This window comes from Acartia tonsa, chromosome 11 (assembly GCF_053477335.1).
Source record: "Acartia tonsa isolate MP-2025a chromosome 11, ASM5347733v1, whole genome shotgun sequence".
NCBI lineage: Eukaryota > Metazoa > Arthropoda > Copepoda > Calanoida > Acartiidae > Acartia > Acartia tonsa.
Window position 1 is genome coordinate 26,848,261 of NC_137270.1, and position 23,056 is coordinate 26,871,316.

Sequence of the window (23,056 nt, forward strand, 5' to 3'; positions counted from 1 at the left end):
CGTCCGTCCGTCCGTCAGTCAGTCCGTCAGTCAGTCCGTCAGTCAGTCCGTCCGTAACGCTATGGGGGAAATGGGATTTACTCAGCTCCTATAAAAGATAGGATTCTGAAATTTTTTGACAACATTCCCATCATTAAGGAGCACAATTAACTATAAAACATCAATGGCGGTCGGACGGCTTTTTAGCAGGTTTTAGGCTATTTTTTTAATTTTGCACATTTTCCCCCATATCTTTGGTTTTTATGTTCCGATTTTCAAAATTTTTTCAGTTAAAGATATCAAAATTAAATTTTCCGTCGTTTGGAGAAAACAATAATGACGGTCAGACTGCCTTTTTGCAGGTTTTTGGCTATTTATATATTTTTTACATTTCCTCCCATATCTTTGGTGTTTATGATCCGATTTTCAATTTTTTTTCAGTTATACATATCAAAATCAAATTTCACATTGTTTGAAGAAAACAACTATGACAGTCAGACTGCGTTTTTGCAGGTTTTTGGCTATTTTATATTTTTTACATTTTCCCCCATATCTTTGGTGTTTTTAGTCCGATTTTCAAAATTTTTTCAGTTAAAAATATCAAAATTAAATTTTCCGTCGTTTGGAGAAAACAATAATGACGGTCAGACTGCCTTTTTGCAGGTTTCTGGCTATTTTTATATTTTTTACATTTTCCCACATATCTTTGGTGTTTTTAGTCCGATTTTCAAAATTTTTTCAGTTAAAGATATCAAAATTAAATTTCACGTCGTTTGAAGAAACAACCATGACGGTCAGTCCCATCCACAAAATTTTGTGCTTCGCTACGTATGGATGTTGTCATCCTTGTTTTATTAATATTTGTGAAAATTATCTGTAATTCGATGCTATACATAATTTTTCAGTATAGCTGAGAACTAGTTCTAATCCAGGGGATATCAATCGGTTTCCTAGCCATTACACTGTTTAAACTAACTAGCTGCTTAACTTTAATATGACCATTACATAACCATTAACAAAATTATTAACAGAGGCGAGCATAGGGGGGGGTGTATTAAAACTTTGGGGAATGTTCACCCAACTACATCCCCCATGATAAGGCTCTACTACACCACACTGAAACTTCCAATGGGGGTGTTAAGTTAAAAAAGTGAGTTCGTGGAAAAATTTGAGAGATTTTTAAATCAAATGACGCTTGTTTTTTTTTGAGTATGTTTGTTGATGATTATGAAGTCAGTGAAAAAAAGGGACATTGGGCTGTTTATTACACAAATCTCCAAAGATTTAGAATAATGTTTCCTTAATTGCTTGCTTAATAACTTTGGGGACTTTCATTGAATTTTGATTGAATGATTCATTAAGATGAGTGTCCAAACGTTTCAACAACTAAATGTAATCTAAAGATAGGGTAATTTTGTGTGTTGTCTTCGGGGACATACACCAATTTATCAGCCATCGTCTTATCCCTTTAGATTTTATTAGGATTCTTTTAAATCTAAAAATTCAAATTCAATGTAATGAAATGAAGTGAGGGTAGGAAAATTCAAAAATAATTAAAAACTTTACATTTGCAGGCACACGACTATGGACACGACCATCCAGACGAGCAACGCGAGTAACCCCAGCCGTAGCAGGTCTGGATATAGAATACGTGGATACTGTGACAGATTCTTGCATACCCTAATATCTATAATACAAAGTAGAATGATGTCTGTCCGTCTGTGTGTCCGTCTGTGTGTCCGTCTGTATGTCCGTCTGTCTGTCCGTCCCTAAAGATATTGGTAACCACAGAACCGATTGGATTCTACTCTTCAGGGAATATACAATATACAAACTGGTCCTGTGGTGGTTTAAGGCTTTTTTGGGGGGGTGGGACACCCTTAACCCCCCCAAAAACAAAAAAAAATACCTCCCCAATTTTTTTTATATTTATTTGCGAAAATTGTCAACTCATTTGCAATTTTTTCAGCTGGGATTGGCGATTCATTCGCAATTTTTTTTGCTGGGTAGGTAATAGAAGATGTAATGATTCCCATACTCATAACATTTTTTTAAAATTTCCTCTTGGGGCACAGCCCCTAGAGGCTAGAGGTGAAGCTGCTAATGTCTAATATAACCCCACCCCCTTCCCTGACCACGGAGGAACGTATTGACCATTAACTGAGGACTATATAAGCAACATAAGTTGACGACAATATTCCACTGTCCTAATATCCACATATTCCATATCCATTGTATTAGGTCTGTGTCCATCATACCAGCACCCACCCCCACCCAAGTGGTACCTATCATCACAATACAAAGTGCTGAAACATCCTTCATAGAACCGGTTCAAGTTTAATTCACTCATCAAATTACGCGGCATCTTTGTAAACTCTAAATTTTGGATCCTTTTTTGAGAAGTTAAAATAAATTTTTAAATTTTCATAGTGCCTATAAAAAAATGACCAATGATAGGCCAATACACAGACTAAAATACCAATGGTAGGCCAGTATACATTTAAATTGACCTATGTCAGGCAAGTATGACTTCATTTTTATAGGCACTATAAAAAGCTTCCATTAAACAAACAAAAAATTATGAACAAGTAGATTATAAAATTTAAAAGATTGTTCTGAAAGAAAATCATCTTTCTTCATTATATTTAATAGCGGCTGCGCCCCTAGCATCTAGGGGAGGTGGGACAGTAAAAATTCATTTGAAACCCACTCTTTAACAGACAAGTAAAAATTCATTACCCTAAACTACCCTCGAATTTGGATTAAGAGGGTTATAAAAAATTTTTGGTGTGCTTCGCGCAACCCACATTCAAAACCCTCTGAATGCTACTTGTTAATTTATATGTTTTATTTTAAATCAAAAGCTGTCTTTCATTAAAGAAGTACCTTCATTATATAGTACGTAATAACATATAAATGTGAACATTTTGTAAAACAATTAAATCATTATTATTGTATTTTTGTATGTGTCAAAGACATTATATAGATCATTTATTCCATTTGTGCTGTTATTAGTAGCGAAGCTACTCTATAATTCACAATGTCCGTCCGTCCGTCCGTCCGTCCGTCTGTCCGTCCGTCCGTCCGTCCGTCCGTGATTAATGAATTGGGGGAAACGTGATTTTCTCGGCTCCTATAAAAGATAGAAGGCTGAAATTTTTTGACAACATTCCCATCCTTAAGGAGCACAATTAACTTTAAAACATCAATGGCGGTCAAACTGCTTTTTGGCAGGTTTTGGGCTATTTTTTATATTTTCCAAATTTTCCCCATATCTTTGGTGTTTATGGTCCGATTTTCAAATTTTTTTCAGTTAAAGATATCAAAATTAAATTTCCCGTCATTTACAGAAAACAACAATGACGGTCAGACTACCTTTTTGCAGGTTTTTGGCTAATTTTATAATTTTCACATTTTTACCCATATCTTTGGTGTTTATGGTCCGATTTTCAAAATTTTTTCAGTTAAAGATATCAAAATTAAATTTCTGGCGTTTTAATTTCTGCCTTTTAGCAGGTTTTTGGCTATGTTTTACATATTTCCCCATATCTTTGGTACTTTTGGTCCAATTTTAAAACTTTTTTGCATTAACAGTTTCAAAATATTTTTTCCCATTGTTATTTGCATCTAGTATGTAATTTACTTTAACCGTCTTCATCATACAAAATAAAACAAGGTTTCGTGTTTATTTTCTCCAATAAATCTATTCTTGATTTTAATAAATACACTTTAAATCTACTTCTACGTATTCCCATCCACAATTTTTTGTGCTTCGCTACTTATGGATGTTGTCATCCTTGTTGGCAATATTACTCGCCTACTTATTAATGGATGAGACATCTTTAAAAAGTTTGAAAATAATGTCCATTTGATTTTTATGAAAAGTGATTTACTAAGATTTTCTATGCTTACGGTCGGTCCGTCCGACCGACCTCATAATATAGCTCTGATTGTAAATTTAAGCATGTTAGAATTGTACTATCGACTCCATACTTTGTATGATAATTCTTACACTTTTAACTACAATTTAAAATGCTTTACAACTCAATAATTTTTACTAAATATGTCTGTATGTCCATTCTAAACACGTTAATTTTATAGATATCTTCTTATCAATGTTGTCGTCAAGATATTTATAGTGCCTATAAAAAATTTCATCTTACAATACAAATGACCAATGATAGGCTAAATTACCAATGGCAGGCCAATATCTATTTTAATTGACCAATGGTAGGCCAGTATGGCGTCATTTTTTATAGACACTATAAAAAGCTTCTGTTGTCATTCTTACTATCGATGTTATTTAAATGTATTTACATAATTTGATCTTTTCTACTGTGTTATTTGAAAATTACAAGTATTTAATTGTCTTATGTATTTTTAAGCAAGGATATAAAGAATATGTTTTCATTAAATTCGATTAAAACTAATAGTTTTGTCACTGTTGCTTTGACACCGATTAATATCCACTATATTAAAACCAGCTCTTAGTCATACTGAAAACTCATGTATATCATCGTATTACAGACAATATTCCACGAATATTAGTGGAAAAAAACCATAAAAATATTAATCTTTTAATAATTCATTTTGATGTCCGCGAAAAGCTATCTATAATACGATGCGATAAATAACTGTTATCTTTCCCACGTCCATGTTATTTTATTTCTGAAGAAATAAATTTAGAAATCTATTGTATTTTTATACCATGTATAAATAAATATATTTACTTTGGAATTTTTGTATTCTGTAAAAATAAAAAATAAAAAGTGTATTTTTAAAAGCGATACTTTCTACTTTTGTGAACCATCAGCATCATTGTTTTACTCTAATAATTATTAACAACCTTCAGATATTGATCAACACACACAAGAAACTTTTCTATCGTTAAAGGTATGTCACTGGTTTACATCTTATATTTACTGAATATGTAAATTGTACATATATTTGCCATTGTAATATTCGAAACACAGCAATTGATACTAATGCACTTTTAATGACCTAAAAAGGACCGTTTGATGTTCATTGGATAGGAGTTATCCTCCAAATCCATACAGGGTTCTACCCTGCCTCTTGAGAGCATACACAACATCCTAGCGGTGACAGTCACCCTCTTGGCGTGTTCAGTGTAGGTGACAGCATCTCTGATCACATTCTCAAGGAAAACCTTAAGAACACCACGGGTCTCCTCGTAGATGAGGCCAGAGATACGCTTGACACCACCATGGCGAGCTAAACGTCTGATGGCAGGCTTGGTAATAACCTGAATGTTATCAGTGGTTGCAACGTTTAGACACTCAACTTAATAGACAAACCAATCAAAATTCAAAAGTCCCAAAAATTTAAGCCAACCAATAATAAAAACGTTATATTATACTTTGGAGACTAGTGTAATAATCAACCCATTGTCCAATCTCCCTATGATAATATTGTTATCAAATAAGACAATAATAATTTGTATATTTATATATTTGTTTACTTAAGATAATTTAGCAGACTTTGTTGCTATGCGTTTTTAGTAGCGAAGCTACTCTGTAATTCGAAATGTCCGTCCGTCTGTCCGTCCGTTTGTCTGTCTGTCTGAGACAGAATAGGGGAAACGTGATTTTCTCGGCTCCTATTAAAGATAGACAGCTGAAATTTTTTGACAACATTCCCATTATTAAGGAGCACAATTTACTGTAAAACATCAAGGGCGGTCGCATAGGCGTCCAAGGGGGGGGGTAATGGGCCATTTGGCACCCCCAAACGATTTTGGGGGTGCCGTAGGCACCCCCAAAATTTTGTGAACAATACCCCCCCCAAAAAAAAATTACCCCTACCTTGGGGGTGCCGTAGGCACCCCCAACGATTTTGGGGGGGGTATCTACCCCCCCCAAACGATTTTGCGGGGGGTAATTACCCCCCCCAAGATAAATGTTCTTTAAAAAAATTTACTAAATTAAATATTTCATTAAATAATGAAAAAGAATTTCTATAGGCGATTTCTTTTGGGAGGATGTCAGGGTGTCTCAAAACTAGTTATAAAACTTACCAGGACCTATAAGACGCTTCACTTTAAAGTATAATCATTCCGGTTCATTGGTTAGTGAGTTAATTATTGTATTTTTATGTTCTAAAGAATGAGATACTACTATATATTTGAATAGTAGTGGCGCCCTTAGCATCTAAGAACTCGTGTTTTCTAAAGGGTAAAAAGGGAGGAGAAAAATAGCCTAAAACCACTCAAAGGATTGACCTATAATAGTGTGGAACCATCATGGGATCTATGTGAAGCTTTCCTAAAAAGGAGAACTCAGTATTAAAAGTAATGAAATCTGAAGCTATAGTCAAATAAACCTTATTTACTACCACAAAGGCTCTGATAGGAAATTGACAACTTATTCATACGTACTGTACTAAATCAATCATTACTTGGACTAATTTAACCAAATTAGTTTTTTTTTAGGTTTTTGATAATTCATACAACCCCCTTAAGTAATTCATTACAATAAAATACAATTTTAAAATTTATTTACTGTGTAAATATGCATAAATATGACGTTTTTACTGACAATTATGTTGATTTTTACTCAAAGCATTTTTCTTGTAGACAATAAAATGATTATAACTTTCGTTCTATTTAAGATAAATTGATGAAATAAAAAGTACATTCAATATTATTAAGCTGAAACAGTGAAAAGTCACTTATTGATTTTAAGAAATAATATACCCCTTTGAGTGGGGGAGGGGGGGGGGGCGTTGAGTATCGTAATAAGAAACTAATGTAAATTTCTTTTCTACGGTGGGTTTTAATGATTCATATAGCAGCCAAACTGTTTTAGGCAATACCCATTTGTCTGTCTGTCCCTCTGTCTGTCTGTCCCTCTGTCTGTCTGTCCTTTTGTCTGTCTGTCCCACCACTTGTCTGTCTATCTGTCTAACTGCCTCTCTTTTGGATTTCAATGAATCATTTAGCATAGCCTAATTTTAATTTGTTAATGCCTCAAAGACTGTCTGTTACTATTTACCTGTCCCTCTGTCTGTCTGTCTGTCCGTCTGTCTGTCTGTCCCTCTGTCTGTCTGATCATTCACAGGTTCTCTATTAGATTTTATCTAATTAATTGTCTATTTTAGTAAAACTTTGATAATTCTTCTTGCCCGTCTGTCTGTCTATCTGCTGAGTTTCTACCCTCCTTGGTCTAACAGACTTATTCACTTAATTTATAAAAAATTAGATTTAACTAATAATAATATGGTGGTATCTTGTACCAAGAGATACACAAATAACCTTGTGTTGAAAAAAACAAATAAAAAATGATTCAATTTCTTCTATGAAGAAAAGTGTAATACATGTTCCTTTAATCTCTTTGTACATCAAAAATATGTTTCAAATTTATAATATCAGGTTATATTCCATTAATTTATTAACAACTAAATTTTTTGACACCCCACTTATGACTTTTAACAGCCCCCTTTAACTAAAATCAAGGGCGATTTTATTAAGATTTTACCAAAACTACTTTACATAAGAAATTTATTACATTTTAAATTTTTTTTTTATAAAAAGAGGATTGGGATATATCTCCCTCCCAACATTAACTTTAAAAACTATTGTAAAATATATTAAAAGTTATAAACATATATCTATCAAGATCATTAAAGGAATTAACTCAAGTTTAAGGGGGAGGGGGGGGGGGGCTTAATGCAACCATTTCGTAATCAATGCACAAATTGCACTTAGAATTCGAATTTCGTTACAAAACTTGGCATGAGTAATCCTTGGTACATCTATTTTCCCAAAATGGAACAAAAAGTTGGAAAAGTGATGGCTGGCGGCTCAGTCATTTAGCCGTTTTTGGGCTATATTCAGGGCGAAACTATCATTAATTGCATAGTAATCAACTTTTTGAAACATATTTTTGCTTTAAATATCCATTTTTCAAATTTCTTGTACTAGCTGCTAGAACTGGCTGAAAATGGCTGGGAGTGGCTAAGAGTATGAAGAGTATATATATAGGGCTTGTGACATGTCTAGGGGTAGGTTTTTATTGGTACTGAGCTCAAAAATACTACTATAAATAGTGGGGGTTCATCCATTTGGCAGCTGGGGCTGTTACACAGACTGTTAAAAACCTACCTAGAGACATATCACAAGCCCTATCTACTCATTCTACTCTTGGCCGCTCCCAGCTGAGCTGCGGCCATTAGCAAGCTGCCAAATGAATTTTTTTGTGGTATTTTTGAGCTCAGCACCCATAAATACCTACCCCTAGATACACCAAAAGCCCTATCTACTTATCATACTATTGGCCACTTCCAGCTGTTTTCAGCCAGTTCTAGCCTAGCTGGGAAGTTGGTGGTACTGAAAATTAAAACATGGTTATTGGTATAATTTAACATACATTAAAGCAAAAGTATGTTTTTGAAAAAACCTACCCTAGACATGTCACATCTTCCAAATTTAAAATTGCATACATAAATAATACAATATTTGAGGCCATAATTTACTATAAATATGAACACTATCTGTGTAAAAACTTTGAGGGAAACCCCAAATAAAATTAATGGTCTTCCTATCAATAAAGTGGGGTTTGGTGCTAGAAGGTGAGCAAAATTGATATATATTGAGCTAAAATTTTGTAACTGCCTGGTCCAGTAGTTACTACATCTAAAAGAAAAACAAAATTAAAATTTTTTTTAAGTTAGGTAAGAAAAACTGCAAAAATGGAATTTGACTTTGCAGATTTCTTGCTACACCTTCATATGTTATAATTGAGACTGCTCCATTTTTTTGGTAAAGAAGGTGTATCAACTTTTTCACTTTTTATTTAAGATAGCTAGCCGGTTCTTTTAGTAAGTAGTAGATGTAAAATTTTTCATAGAATTCAGATATGCAATTGGTTTTTTTGTAGACCTCTTATTTTTTAAGTAATTTAAGTTTTTAAAAAAAATAATTAAGTCGGTTTTAAGGTACTAAAACGCATCAAAATAAAAGAAGAAAATGGCCAGTATGAACAAAAATAGTAAGATCTTTAATTTGACACCTTACTTTTAAAATTATGTTGAGTAATTATTGAAAAAATCAATTTTTTTAACCTCAGTTTAATCAAAACTTTGAAGTAAAATATATTCTTCCACAGGCATAAAAAATATGGGTTCATATATAACTTTAGAATCAGAAAAATATTATGAATCCATTGTAAGCTAAATTGAAAAAGTTTTATAAAACTATAATAAAAAATATAAGTTTATTTTAAGAATCATAATTTTCGGCTTTAAAGGGTTGAACAACTTGAAAACTTGAAACTTGAAATAAACCTAAATAAATATACATACAATGTAACAGATATTTTTTAAACACAAGAAACAATAAAGCATTTTTAACTGCATTGTTTTGAAGTTTATAAACAGATAGAAGCATATTTGTTCATAATTTTTCGTTCTTTACATGTTATGTAAGTATCACTATTTTCATTGTAGTATCTATTGTATATATTCTATGAACATTATCCTTTTTTTTGTCAATTCTATTGGTTGAGGTTTTGAGGTTAAGCTTCCCGATTAGTCAATTTTTGAGACTTGTGATTGGCTAGTTTAATAATTACAATTAAGTGTTACCTGTAAAAAATAATACATTAGGCCATTTTTATTATTTTTATTTTTTTACTTTTTTCAATTTTGCTTACAATGGATTCGTAATATTTTTCTGATTCTAAAGGTATATATGAACCCCTATTTTTTATGCCTGTGGGAGATTATATTTTACTTCAAAGTTTTAGTTAAACCGATGTTAAAAAAATTGATTTCTTCAATAATTACTCAACAGAATTTTAAAAGTAAGATGTCAAATTAAAGATCTTACTATTTTTGTTCATACTGGCCATTTTCTTCTTTTAATTTGTCGCGTTTTAAAAAACTTAAATTACTTAAAAAATAAGAGGTCTACAAAAAAACCAATTGCATATCTGAATTCTATGAAAAATTTTACATCTACTACTTACTAAAAGAACCGGCTAGCTATCTTAAATAAAAAGTGAAAAAGTTGATACGCCTTCTTTCAGGTTTATTTTTACATACTAGAAATGAAATTTTGTAAAAATCTTTAAAATTGAGATCACACAAAAGAACTAAAAAAACATTCTTTTTGCAGATTTCAAAAACTTTGAAGTGCTCGTGAGGTCACAATTATTGCATCACAGAAAAAAATATTTAGCATGGGTCATTTTTTTGCTTAAATCAACCACATTTTTACTGGGGGCAAAAAAAATTCAAAATTTTTCCATGGCGGGATGATTTAATCTACAATATATACTTTTGGCTTTTGACAGCTGTTCTCAGCCATTTTTGGCAGTTTTCAGCTGTTATGACAGCAAAATCTAGAAATTAAAAAAGTGTTTTTAGTAATATGTCCATGACATAAAGTTATAATGTTAATTAAGAAAAGTTTAATTCCATGGAAATGTTCAATTTTTTATATCCTTATAAGCCATTACCCAGCTGCCACTATTTTTGGTAGTATTTTTCAGCTCAACACCCATTAAAACCTATCCCTAATGGATGATTCCTACGTAATTATTGCTGGATTTGCCCTGAAAATAGCCCAAAAATGGCTAAACAGCCATTAGCCATTACTTTTCCAACTTTTTGTTCCATTTTGGGAAAAGAGATCTACCAATGATTACTCATGCCAAGTTTTGTAATGAAACTCGAAATCTAGGTGCCATTTGTGCATTGATTACGTGATGGTTGCCTTAACCCCCCCCCCCCCCCCTAAGCTTAACTTTTTGTTAAATTTTGAAAAACAGACCTACTAATGATTACATATGCCAATTTTTATAACAAAATTTGGATTAATTAATTATGGGATGGTTGCATTAACTTCCCCCCCACCCCTACATATGTATGAGAGTTTCCTCATGTCTCAATTTACTAATTAAAAGTTGTACAGTACAGTTGTACAGAATATTGAAAGATTTTTTTAGTAAAGTCTGGTAATTAATTTACCTAAAAATAGATAGCATAGAATTATCTGAATCAGTGACTTGCTTAAATACACCCTCCTTAAACACCCCCATCCCCACTTTATTTTAAGGGGTGTAAATTTATTTCCTTTACACCCCCTTGGAATTTATAGAGGGGTGTATCTGAGGGTATAATCTCTTGTCAAGAGGGTGGACATGGGTGGACACCTAGGGAGGTGTATCCATCCCCCTTAATTTTACAAGGGTGGTGTAAACAACCCCTACACCAACCTTTTGCACGCCTTTGATCTTAACTATACTTTCGGAGTACATGAAGTTGTAAATTCAGTAACTATTCTACAAAAATTATCTTCCTAAATTGATATATGATTTTCAGGGTAATCTCCGGTGGACTAAACATTAAAATTTTATGGAAAAAAAGATATCTTTGGAACATGCATGTCTTGAAATTATCCCCCCTTTGTACTCAATACGCATTTTTAATTCTAAGTGCGTCAATTTTGCGTTTAAAGATACCCTTAGTTTAAGCATTAATTTCTCCAAAAAATGATGAAAAAAGATAAATTTTTTTTTGATAAAATGATAAAAGTATATGTAAAATGAAATAACCAGCAAAAAAAATTACAAAATTACGTTAAATAGAACGAAAATTAGAGCGTTTTGTATGCCTTATAAAATGCGTATTTCTCATGAAAATTGTAACAATTTAGTGTGTTGAGTAAAATATTTACAAACTTCCCGCTTTTATAAGTAGCTAGAGTCCTTGTGCTACTTTATGTTATAGGATAGTACTTATTAACTTAATAGATTAGGTAGGTGCTTTTTTTACATAATTAAATTACCCCCCCCAAAAAAATTTACCCCCGGGGTAAATTAGTTTGGGGGGGGTAATTACCCCCCCCCAACAGATTTGGGGGGAGTATTTACCCCCCCCAACAGACTTTAGGGGGGGTAATTACCCCCCCCAAAATTTTTACCCCGGGGGTAAAATTTGATTGGGGGGGGTAATTACCCCCCCTAAAGTCTGTTGGGGGGGGTAAATACTCCCCCCAAATCTGTTGGGGGGGGGTAATTACCCCCCCCAAACTAATTTACCCCGGGGGTAAATTTTTTTGGGGGGGGTAATTTAATTATGTAAAAAAAGCACCTACCTAATCTATTAAGTTAATAAGTACTATCCTATAACATAAAGTAGTAAATAAGGTTTATTTGACTATAGCTTCAGATTTCATTACTTTTAATACTGAGTTCTCCTTTTTAGGAAAGCTTCACATAGATCCCATGATGGTTCCACACTATTATAGGTCAATCCTTTGAGTGGTTTTAGGCTATTTTTCTCCTCCCTTTTTACCCTTTAGAAAACACGAGTTCTTAGATGCTAAGGGCGCCACTACTATTCAAATATATAGTAGTATCTCATTCTTTAGAACATAAAAATACAATAATTAACTCACTAACCAATGAACCGGAATGATTATACTTTAAAGTGAAGCGTCTTATAGGTCCTGGTAAGTTTTATAACTAGTTTTGAGACACCCTGACATCCTCCCAAAAGAAATCGCCTATAGAAATTCTTTTTCATTATTTAATGAAATATTTAATTTAGTAAATTTTTTTAAAGAACATTTATCTTGGGGGGGGTAATTACCCCCCGCAAAATCGTTTGGGGGGGGTAGATACCCCCCCCAAAATCGTTGGGGGTGCCTACGGCACCCCCAAGGTAGGGGTAATTTTTTTTTGGGGGGGGTATTGTTCACAAAATTTTGGGGGTGCCTACGGCACCCCCAAAATCGTTTGGGGGTGCCAAATGGCCCATTACCCCCCCCCTTGGACGCCTATGCGACCGCCCTTGATGTTTTACAGTAAATTGTGCTCCTTAATAATGGGAATGTTGTCAAAAAATTTCAGCTGTCTATCTTTAATAGGAGCCGAGAAAATCACGTTTCCCCTATTCTGTCTCAGACAGACAGACAAACGGACGGACAGACGGACGGACATTTCGAATTACAGAGTAGCTTCGCTACTAAAAACGCATAGCAACAAAGTCTGCTAAATTATCTTAAGTAAACAAATATATAAATATACAAATTATTATTGTCTTATTTGATAACAATATTATCATAGGGAGATTGGACAATGGGTTGATTATTACACTAGTCTCCAAAGTATAATATAACGTTTTTATTATTGGTTGGCTTAAATTTTTGGGACTTTTGAATTTTGATTGGTTTGTCTATTAAGTTGAGTGTCTAAACGTTGCAACCACTGATAACATTCAGGTTATTACCAAGCCTGCCATCAGACGTTTAGCTCGCCATGGTGGTGTCAAGCGTATCTCTGGCCTCATCTACGAGGAGACCCGTGGTGTTCTTAAGGTTTTCCTTGAGAATGTGATCAGAGATGCTGTCACCTACACTGAACACGCCAAGAGGGTGACTGTCACCGCTAGGATGTTGTGTATGCTCTCAAGAGGCAGGGTAGAACCCTGTATGGATTTGGAGGATAACTCCTATCCAATGAACATCAAACGGTCCTTTTTAGGTCATTAAAAGTGCATTAGTATCAATTGCTGTGTTTCGAATATTACAATGGCAAATATATGTACAATTTACATATTCAGTAAATATAAGATGTAAACCAGTGACATACCTTTAACGATAGAAAAGTTTCTTGTGTGTGTTGATCAATATCTGAAGGTTGTTAATAATTATTAGAGTAAAACAATGATGCTGATGGTTCACAAAAGTAGAAAGTATCGCTTTTAAAAATACACTTTTTATTTTTTATTTTTACAGAATACAAAAATTCCAAAGTAAATATATTTATTTATACATGGTATAAAAATACAATAGATTTCTAAATTTATTTCTTCAGAAATAAAATAACATGGACGTGGGAAAGATAACAGTTATTTATCGCATCGTATTATAGATAGCTTTTCGCGGACATCAAAATGAATTATTAAAAGATTAATATTTTTATGTTTTTTTTCCACTAATATTCGTGGAATATTGTCTGTAATACGATGATATACATGAGTTTTCAGTATGACTAAGAGCTGGTTTTAATATAGTGGATATTAATCGGTGTCAAAGCAACAGTGACAAAACTATTAGTTTTAATCGAATTTAATGAAAACATATTCTTTATATCCTTGCTTAAAAATACATAAGACAATTAAATACTTGTAATTTTCAAATAACACAGTAGAAAAGATCAAATTATGTAAATACATTTAAATAACATCGATAGTAAGAATGACAACAGAAGCTTTTTATAGTGTCTATAAAAAATGACGCCATACTGGCCTACCATTGGTCAATTAAAATAGATATTGGCCTGCCATTGGTAATTTAGCCTATCATTGGTCATTTGTATTGTAAGATGAAATTTTTTATAGGCACTATAAATATCTTGACGACAACATTGATAAGAAGATATCTATAAAATTAACGTGTTTAGAATGGACATACAGACATATTTAGTAAAAATTATTGAGTTGTAAAGCATTTTAAATTGTAGTTAAAAGTGTAAGAATTATCATACAAAGTATGGAGTCGATAGTACAATTCTAACATGCTTAAATTTACAATCAGAGCTATATTATGAGGTCGGTCGGACGGACCGACCGTAAGCATAGAAAATCTTAGTAAATCACTTTTCATAAAAATCAAATGGACATTATTTTCAAACTTTTTAAAGATGTCTCATCCATTAATAAGTAGGCGAGTAATATTGCCAACAAGGATGACAACATCCATAAGTAGCGAAGCACAAAAAATTGTGGATGGGAATACGTAGAAGTAGATTTAAAGTGTATTTATTAAAATCAAGAATAGATTTATTGGAGAAAATAAACACGAAACCTTGTTTTATTTTGTATGATGAAGACGGTTAAAGTAAATTACATACTAGATGCAAATAACAATGGGAAAAAATATTTTGAAACTGTTAATGCAAAAAAGTTTTAAAATTGGACCAAAAGTACCAAAGATATGGGGAAATATGTAAAACATAGCCAAAAACCTGCTAAAAGGCAGAAATTAAAACGCCAGAAATTTAATTTTGATATCTTTAACTGAAAAAATTTTGAAAATCGGACCATAAACACCAAAGATATGGGTAAAAATGTGAAAATTATAAAATTAGCCAAAAACCTGCAAAAAGGTAGTCTGACCGTCATTGTTGTTTTCTGTAAATGACGGGAAATTTAATTTTGATATCTTTAACTGAAAAAAATTTGAAAATCGGACCATAAACACCAAAGATATGGGGAAAATTTGGAAAATATAAAAAATAGCCCAAAACCTGCCAAAAAGCAGTTTGACCGCCATTGATGTTTTAAAGTTAATTGTGCTCCTTAAGGATGGGAATGTTGTCAAAAAATTTCAGCCTTCTATCTTTTATAGGAGCCGAGAAAATCACGTTTCCCCCAATTCATTAATCACGGACGGACGGACGGACGGACGGACAGACGGACGGACGGACGGACGGACGGACGGACATTGTGAATTATAGAGTAGCTTCGCTACTAATAACAGCACAAATGGAATAAATGATCTATATAATGTCTTTGACACATACAAAAATACAATAATAATGATTTAATTGTTTTACAAAATGTTCACATTTATATGTTATTACGTACTATATAATGAAGGTACTTCTTTAATGAAAGACAGCTTTTGATTTAAAATAAAACATATAAATTAACAAGTAGCATTCAGAGGGTTTTGAATGTGGGTTGCGCGAAGCACACCAAAAATTTTTTATAACCCTCTTAATCCAAATTCGAGGGTAGTTTAGGGTAATGAATTTTTACTTGTCTGTTAAAGAGTGGTTTTCAAATGAATTTTTACTGTCCCACCTCCCCTAGATGCTAGGGGCGCAGCCGCTATTAAATATAATGAAGAAAGATGATTTTCTTTCAGAAAAATTTTGGGGGGGGTAAAAAAAAATTTTGGCGCGCTTCGCGCGCCATTTTACCCCCCCCAAAAAAAAAAGCTTGGACGCCCCTGGGCGGTCGGACCGCTTTTTAGCAGGTTTTAAGCTATTTTTGTATTTTTCACATTTTTCTCCATATCTTCAGTGTTTATGGTCCGATTTTCAAAATTTTTGCAGGTTTTCGGCTATTTTTATATTTTTCTCATTATTCTCCATATCTTCAGTGTATATGGTCCGATTTTCAAAATTTTTTCAGTTATAGTTATCAAAACTAAATTTCCCGTCGTTTAAAGAAAACAACCATGGCGGTCAGACTGCCTTTTATCAGGTTTTTGGCTATTTTTATATGTTTTACATATTTCCCCATATATTTGGTGTTTTTGGTCCAATTTTCAAACTTTTTTGGGATATCAGTATCAAAATAATTTTTCCCATTGTTATGAGAATCTTTTATTTAATCTACTTTGACCGTCGTCATCATTAAAAATAAGAGAAGGTTTCGTGTTTATTTTCTCCAATAAATCTATTCTTGATTTTAATAAATACACTTTAAATCTACTTTTACGTATTTCCATCCACGATTTTTTGTGCTTCGCTACTTATGGATGTTGTCATCCTTGTTATTTATCAATTTCAATTCTGTACTTTGTAAACCCTTGATTAGTATTGTTCTTGTTAAGAGCGAAGCTTTTTAAAAGGGAAGTAAAAGTATTAAAGTGATTTTTGTGTATAAAGATGAAAGGACAAGTAGCTTTATCTTAGGTGTTTTTGTCCGATTTTCATGATATTTTGGGGAAAATGTTATCAAAAATTAGTGATTTACCAGCTATAGGTGAAAAGATTTTTTATATTTCAGAGCTTGAGAATGTTTTCATCCTTGTTATTATGTACTTTTCAATAATTTTGTTTACTAAATTAAAACTAAAGCAATTAAAAGCAGGGAGGGAGAGGAAATTGGGCTGTTTATTACACTAGTCCCCAAAGTTTTATAACAGCGTTTTCTTTTTCGTTGGTTCAACATTGGGTTCTTTTATTAAATTTTGATTGGTTGATTCATTTAATGTCCAAACGTTTCAACCACTAATTATAATCTACAGGAGGGTAGTTTTGTGTATAATCATTGGGATATACATAAATTTATCGTCTATTGTCTTATCCCCTTCGATTAAAATAAAAGCTTTCCTTTAGATTCGCTTTTCTATACATTATCATCCTTGTTTCAACCTTGTTAAGAGTTCATTTGATAATTATGTATTTGGAATAGTTTTTCCAGTATCGCTTCGAAAACGATTAATATCCGGTGGATTAGAACCGGTTCTCAGTCATACTGAAGAATTATGTATATCGTCGTATTATATCCAGTTTTCTACGAATATAAAAATGAACAATAATAAGGTTAGACCAGTTCTTTTAGCCCGTGCATTCGAGATCTCGGGGCTAAAAAAAAATTTTTAATCTTATAGTTGTACATTTTTATATCCGCGGAAAGCTGTTTATAATACTATGCGATAAATGACTATTAGCAAGATTTTTTTAAAAATTTTGTTCTTTTCCATCTTACGTTTTAAATATGTGCTTTTTAATGCATATGTTAGCTTGGCTCAAAAACAATAAATTTTGCATTAATTCTAGAAGTTTAATTGCATGGTGTAATAGCTGAAAGATCGACTTGTTAAAAAGCTGATATCAAATTCGACATTATGGCAAACATCAAGCAATAATCTCTCTCTTCTATAATCTAATAGGATCTCTTTTAAATACTAGTCTTTCATTTCCAGTATGGCTTCAAAACCGAGTAATATCCCCTTTATTTGAACCAGTTCCAAGCCATACTGAAAAATCATGTTCCACGATTATTAAAATAAAAATCATAAAAAAATACCAGTTGTGTTAGCCCTGTCCTCCAGCCCCTAATGAGAAAATAAAAATCATAATGTTAGAGTTATAACCGTGAATACAAAACTGGATTTCATATTATAACTCTAAATTTTACAATCTGCTGAAAGCTGTCTATAATACGATGCAATAAATAATTGTAATTTACCCTATCTTAGTAGGTTATTGGGTTAGATAGTGGACGAAATAATACCATTTCTCGCAGTCGTACTCTGTCATGCCTCGTGTTGGAAGGGTGACACAAATTTAAGATCTCAGTCTCCGCTATTTGATTTACTATTTTTCTCTATAAGATAGAAGCGATGCTTGCAAGATTGTTTAATTCGCTATAATATAAAGATAAATTTTTCTCAAATCGAGACATCTGGGATCTGAAACTTGCGTCACCCTTCCAATACTACGTGAGAAATGGCATTATTTGGTCCACTATCATTGGGTTAATTGTCATTATTTGTATTTCATGACAGGCTAATGTGCATATGTTATATTTATGTATGGGTTTATACGTGTGTATTACGTGTTTGTCTGTTTCTTTTATCCGCAGATAGGAAAATTTTTACACCAAAATAAAGTATTCGTATTACAAATAGAGTTCCTTCTTTTAGGGAGATGTCGCCCCAAGAGGCTAAAAATTTTGAAGTGGATTTTTTTGTTGGGGGGGGGGGGGGTATTGAGGGTATCGTCCCCCCCCCCCCCCCACCCCACTCCACCCCAAGAAAATAGCTTAAAACAACTTAAGGAACAAAAGCTATATTCTCAAAGAGTAAAGCCCAATTGGTTGAGTGGTTACCGAGATAAGCTTTAGAAGAAAAAACATCGTTCTACGCTATATTCAATATTTGGGAGGAAGATTTATTCAGTGTTTAGTTTCTCCTCTCTTTCTACAATTTGTCAGACAATTTCAAGAATAAGACAATGGACGATAAATTGATATCATTCTCAAAGATGATGACCAAATGTTAAAATCATTGGTTGACACGTTAGTACACTACCAGTATGAAAGTACCCAAAGTTTTTGAGGTAATGAATTCTAAAACTTTGGGTATCATTTACATAATTATTATAAATAATTTCTATAATTCTAGTTTATAAAATTATTTTTTTGAACACTTTCCCCCATCCTTGACCGTTGTCTTAATACATGTATGACTTCAAATTAGGCAGAGTCGTATATATATAATCCATGTGATCTTTGGGCATCATATGTTTCTTATAATACATTTTAGAACAGTGAATGTAGTGTTCGTTCATTCTAAACTTTAATTAACATTAACAAATATTTAAAAAAATAAACAAAATTATTAATTCCTCCTGCATCATCAAATCATTGGTTGAAAAATTTTAACATGGCTATTCTGAAGCAACCGACCAAGATGTAATAAAAGTAGCAAAAAATTGTTGATGATAGCAAAACTATATAGAAATTACAAGTTCACATACTTCAGTGAAAAATGTACAAAGCATCCATAACTTATTAAATCTAATGCTTTTATCTTAAAGATAGGGTAAGATGTTACCGGCTTTTAGAAATATAATATAAACATGTATTAAAATATATAATCATATGTTCTAGTAATCGATATATTATTCATTGGATGTTGCACCAAATTTTCAAGTGATACTCGCAGCTGGCTAAAATAACCCATCCACCTCCTTTACCATATGGATGAACAAACTGAACAATAAATAAGGTCTATATGAGCAAGCTAACTTGACGACAAATTTTCTCCTCTCAATATATCCACGTATATCCTATATCCATTGTTCTAGTAAAATTAAACATAATACACGAGTTATAATAAAGATTTCATATCTATTTCAAGTTAGTAGATATTATATTTTATAACATCAGCATATGTGATTTAGTATTTATATATGTGTTTATCTAAAATACAAAGTAGAACGATGTCTGTCCGTCTGTCTGTTCGTCTGAAGCTTAAGATCTCAGTAACCGCTGAACCGATTGGGCTCTCCTTTTAGGGATTATACCTACTGGTCCTGTGATGGTTTTAAGCTATTTTCTTGGGGGGTGGGACACCCTCAACCCCCCCCCCCAAAAAAAAAAAAACAAAAAAAATCCCCCCCATTTTTTTTTTTTATTTATTGCAGAAGATTTCCTTGGTCCTTTATTTTTTTTTTGCAGGAGATTTCCTTGGTCCTTTTACGAATTTCACCTTAATTTTTTTGATCACCTCTTGGGGCAAAGCCCCTAGACAATTTTGCTTCGACTCTTATCTATTTATATTCTGATTATTCAGTTCTGACACTATACAGGTGTTAATGTCCGTTTGTCCTACCGTTTCAGTGCTTCACTTTTATGGATGTTGTCATCCTTGTTTAATATCAAAATAATAAAAAAGTTATTTCATTTATAATGTTTATTACATTCTTTATTTACAGGGTTTGTATGAATTTTAATAGGCATTTTCAGTTAGACATTAACATTAGGTTTATCAAAGAAAAACAATTGTGGAAGCTCTTTAAATAACGTTATACAGTACAAATGACCAATGATAGGCCAATACACAGACAAAATTACCAACGGCAGGCCAGTATACATTTAAATTGACCATTTGTATGCCAGTAACACGTCATTTTTAATAGTTACTATGAAAAGCTTCCATTTAGTTGCATTTTCAGTAATTTGTTTCTCAGGGGAGCTTCCACTTAGTCGCAAGCATTGAGCAGCACACTCCCATCCGCGTGATAGCAGTCGCAGTAGTACAGGCCGAAATAATCATACCCCTCATAGCACTCGTCAAAACCAGGGGTGAAGATGTTGGGTTGTTGGGTGAACAAACTATCAAAGAACCTAACAATAAAATCCATTTAGAATTATCCTGTTACATAAAGTAGTAAGACTTTTGTTTGACTGTTAAAATCTTGCTAACCACTGAACCGATTGAGTTCAACGAAATTGTTTTGTAGGCTAGAGACTCAGCTGCTAGATAATCCGTTAGGAAAAATAACTAAAAATCAAGAAAATTAGTTTAAAGGCTTTTAAGCCTGTTGTATTGACATAGGTTAGGTTATGAGTAGAAGAGTCCTTTATTCACTGTATATTAGGGTAAGGCCCCGCAGGTTTAGAGAATTAGTAAATCTAAATTAGTTTAAAGTCTTTTCAGCCTGTTGTATTGACATAAGTTAGGTCATGAGTAGAAGAGTCCTTTATTCACTGTAAGGCCCCGCAGGTTTAGAGAATTATTAGAAACTACTAGAAAACAAGTAGTTATAAGAATTTGGTGGAGGCACGAAATGCATTTCTTCAAAATTGTTTTCCTAAAAATAATTCCCTCTAACTCCCAAAAGTAATAATATTTATTTATCTCATCGTATTATAGACAACTTTCCGAGCATATCAAAATGAAAAATAATACGATTGAAACCAGTTTTGTTTGCCCTAAGCGAATGAAGGTCCGAGCCAACAAAACTGGTATTAATCTTAAGATTTTTATTATAACATTCGGGGAAAATTTCTGGAATACGATGCTATACATGATTTTCAGTATGTCCGAGAACCAGTTCTTATGATGCGGATATTGATCGATTTCGACGCCATACTGGAAAAAGGTTGTTACCTGCTCTGTTGTCCCCTGGCCTGTAGCTGTGCTCTTGCTGCGTTACTTCGGCGGAATGGGTTAGACAGGCTGACCTGTAAAGAAAAAGGGTTCATTAAATTTAGAAATATAATAGAAATGTTAGACGAATAGGAATATCACTTTGCCTTTCTAGATTAAAATTATAATAGTTATTCATTGCATAGTAATATAGGCAGATTTCCGCAAATAGTAAAATAAACAATATGCAAGATAATTTCCAGTTTTGTTAGCTCTGAGGGTTGAAAGGTCCAGTCCAACAAATCTGGTATTCATTTTATGATTTCTTATTGTTTTAATTTCAGAAAGCTGTCTACAATACAAATAGATTTAATTAGTTACAATGCGATACGATACATGACTTATCTGTATGGCCCCAAACCGGTTCTAATCCAGCGGAATTTAATCGGTTTCTAAGCTATGATAGAAAATGTTAAACAACAAAATACAAAACTGACCTGAACCAAAGCAAGTAAAAGTAGAATGGCGCAAAATTTGACTGACATTGTACAGCTGTTTGAATTATACTAAAGGCATTCGCGAAGTTTAAGCCATTTTATATTCTTTTTTTAATCTATTTTTAGCACAAAAATGGTTTAATTATACGGCTGTAATAATTATATAAATAGAATGATTTAAAATAGGTCCAGTCAATTATCAATTATGTTATCCCCTTTCCCAATCCAACCCCGGCCCTTTAATTGATAGTGGATCAAAATAATGCCATTTCTCGCGGTCGCAGCGGTCATGCGTCTTGCTAGGGGGGTGACGCAAGTGTAAGATCCCATATTTCGCGATTTGATTAAAAAAATATCTCTATATTATAGCGAATTAAATAATTTTGCAAGCATTGCTTTTATCTTATAGAGAAAAATAGTAAATCAAATAGCGAAAACTGAGATCTGAAATTTGTGTCACTCTTACAAAATGACGCATGACGGCGTATGACCGGGAGAATTATTTTGTCCACTATCCTTTAATTTTAATCCTATATTATTCTTAACCCAATTATTTATGCATCTTCAACAATCTTGCTGAACGACATTGCGTACTAATTTTTCGTACATTGTGCATATATTTTTTTTATTTCTTGATATACGTTGCAAAATTGGAAAATAAAGGAGCTCAAAAAGAAAATAAAAATCTACACAAGTTGTACAAAATTTTGGTGTTTCATTGTTGGTCATTAATTAATATTTTATAAGTTGCGATTATCAACCTGTTACCCTAATTTAAAGGCCTCTTTGACTTAAATATCAGGGATCTTAAGGGATAAGACGATGGACGATAATTTGATGTACAAACCGATTTAGAATAAGCAAATCCCCTTCTATAGAAAAAATGATTTGCTGGAAAGTTTGAATAAAAGTTTAAATAAAACAGTAGGTCAAACGAACATTAACACATGTAGAGTGTCAGAACTGAAAAATCAGAATATAAATAAACGTCGCTTTTAAAAGTGTTTTAAATTTTTCCGGAGATAGTTGCTTCAAGAATCACCACCACTTAGAGTTTGAAGATATCGTTAAATATTGATAGTAACGTAAAGTGGAAGGGGCAGTTTTAGTTGTAGTAAAATATTTGGGGTTTTGATAATATGATGCATTTGACAGTGGTAGTGTGGTACACCATATCTTAGAGATATCAAAATTAGATCAACTGAAAATTGATTGCCCA

General features: G+C 32.8%; 1 protein-coding gene, 1 long non-coding RNA gene and 2 pseudogenes across 2 annotated transcripts in view; 2 read left to right on the forward strand and 2 right to left on the reverse strand.

Annotated features, from left to right (window-relative positions):
• Positions 1–2,407, forward strand: part of LOC145331212 (calcitonin receptor-like) — a 50,476-nt gene extending 48,069 nt beyond the window's left edge. The window contains exons 18-19 of the mRNA XM_080175831.1: positions 1,554–1,613; positions 2,221–2,407. Coding sequence (XP_080031957.1) covers positions 1,554–1,613; positions 2,221–2,320 — 160 coding nt within the window. The 3' untranslated portion in view covers positions 2,321–2,407. The remainder of the gene's footprint in view (positions 1–1,553; positions 1,614–2,220) is intronic.
• Positions 2,408–5,015: 2,608 nt separating this feature from the next.
• On the reverse strand, positions 5,016–11,255 carry LOC145331213 (histone H4-like; annotated as a pseudogene).
• A 364-nt stretch (positions 11,256–11,619) lies between these two features.
• Positions 11,620–13,449, forward strand: LOC145331214 (histone H4-like; annotated as a pseudogene).
• A 6,694-nt stretch (positions 13,450–20,143) lies between these two features.
• LOC145332021 (uncharacterized) lies at positions 20,144–21,967 on the reverse strand. The gene is made up of 3 exons (XR_013884006.1): positions 21,838–21,967; positions 21,362–21,435; positions 20,144–20,595 (listed from the first exon to the last, which is right to left on the reverse strand). It is a non-coding gene; the product is annotated as an uncharacterized LOC145332021 (long non-coding RNA).
• Between the last annotated feature and the right edge of the window lie 1,089 nt (positions 21,968–23,056).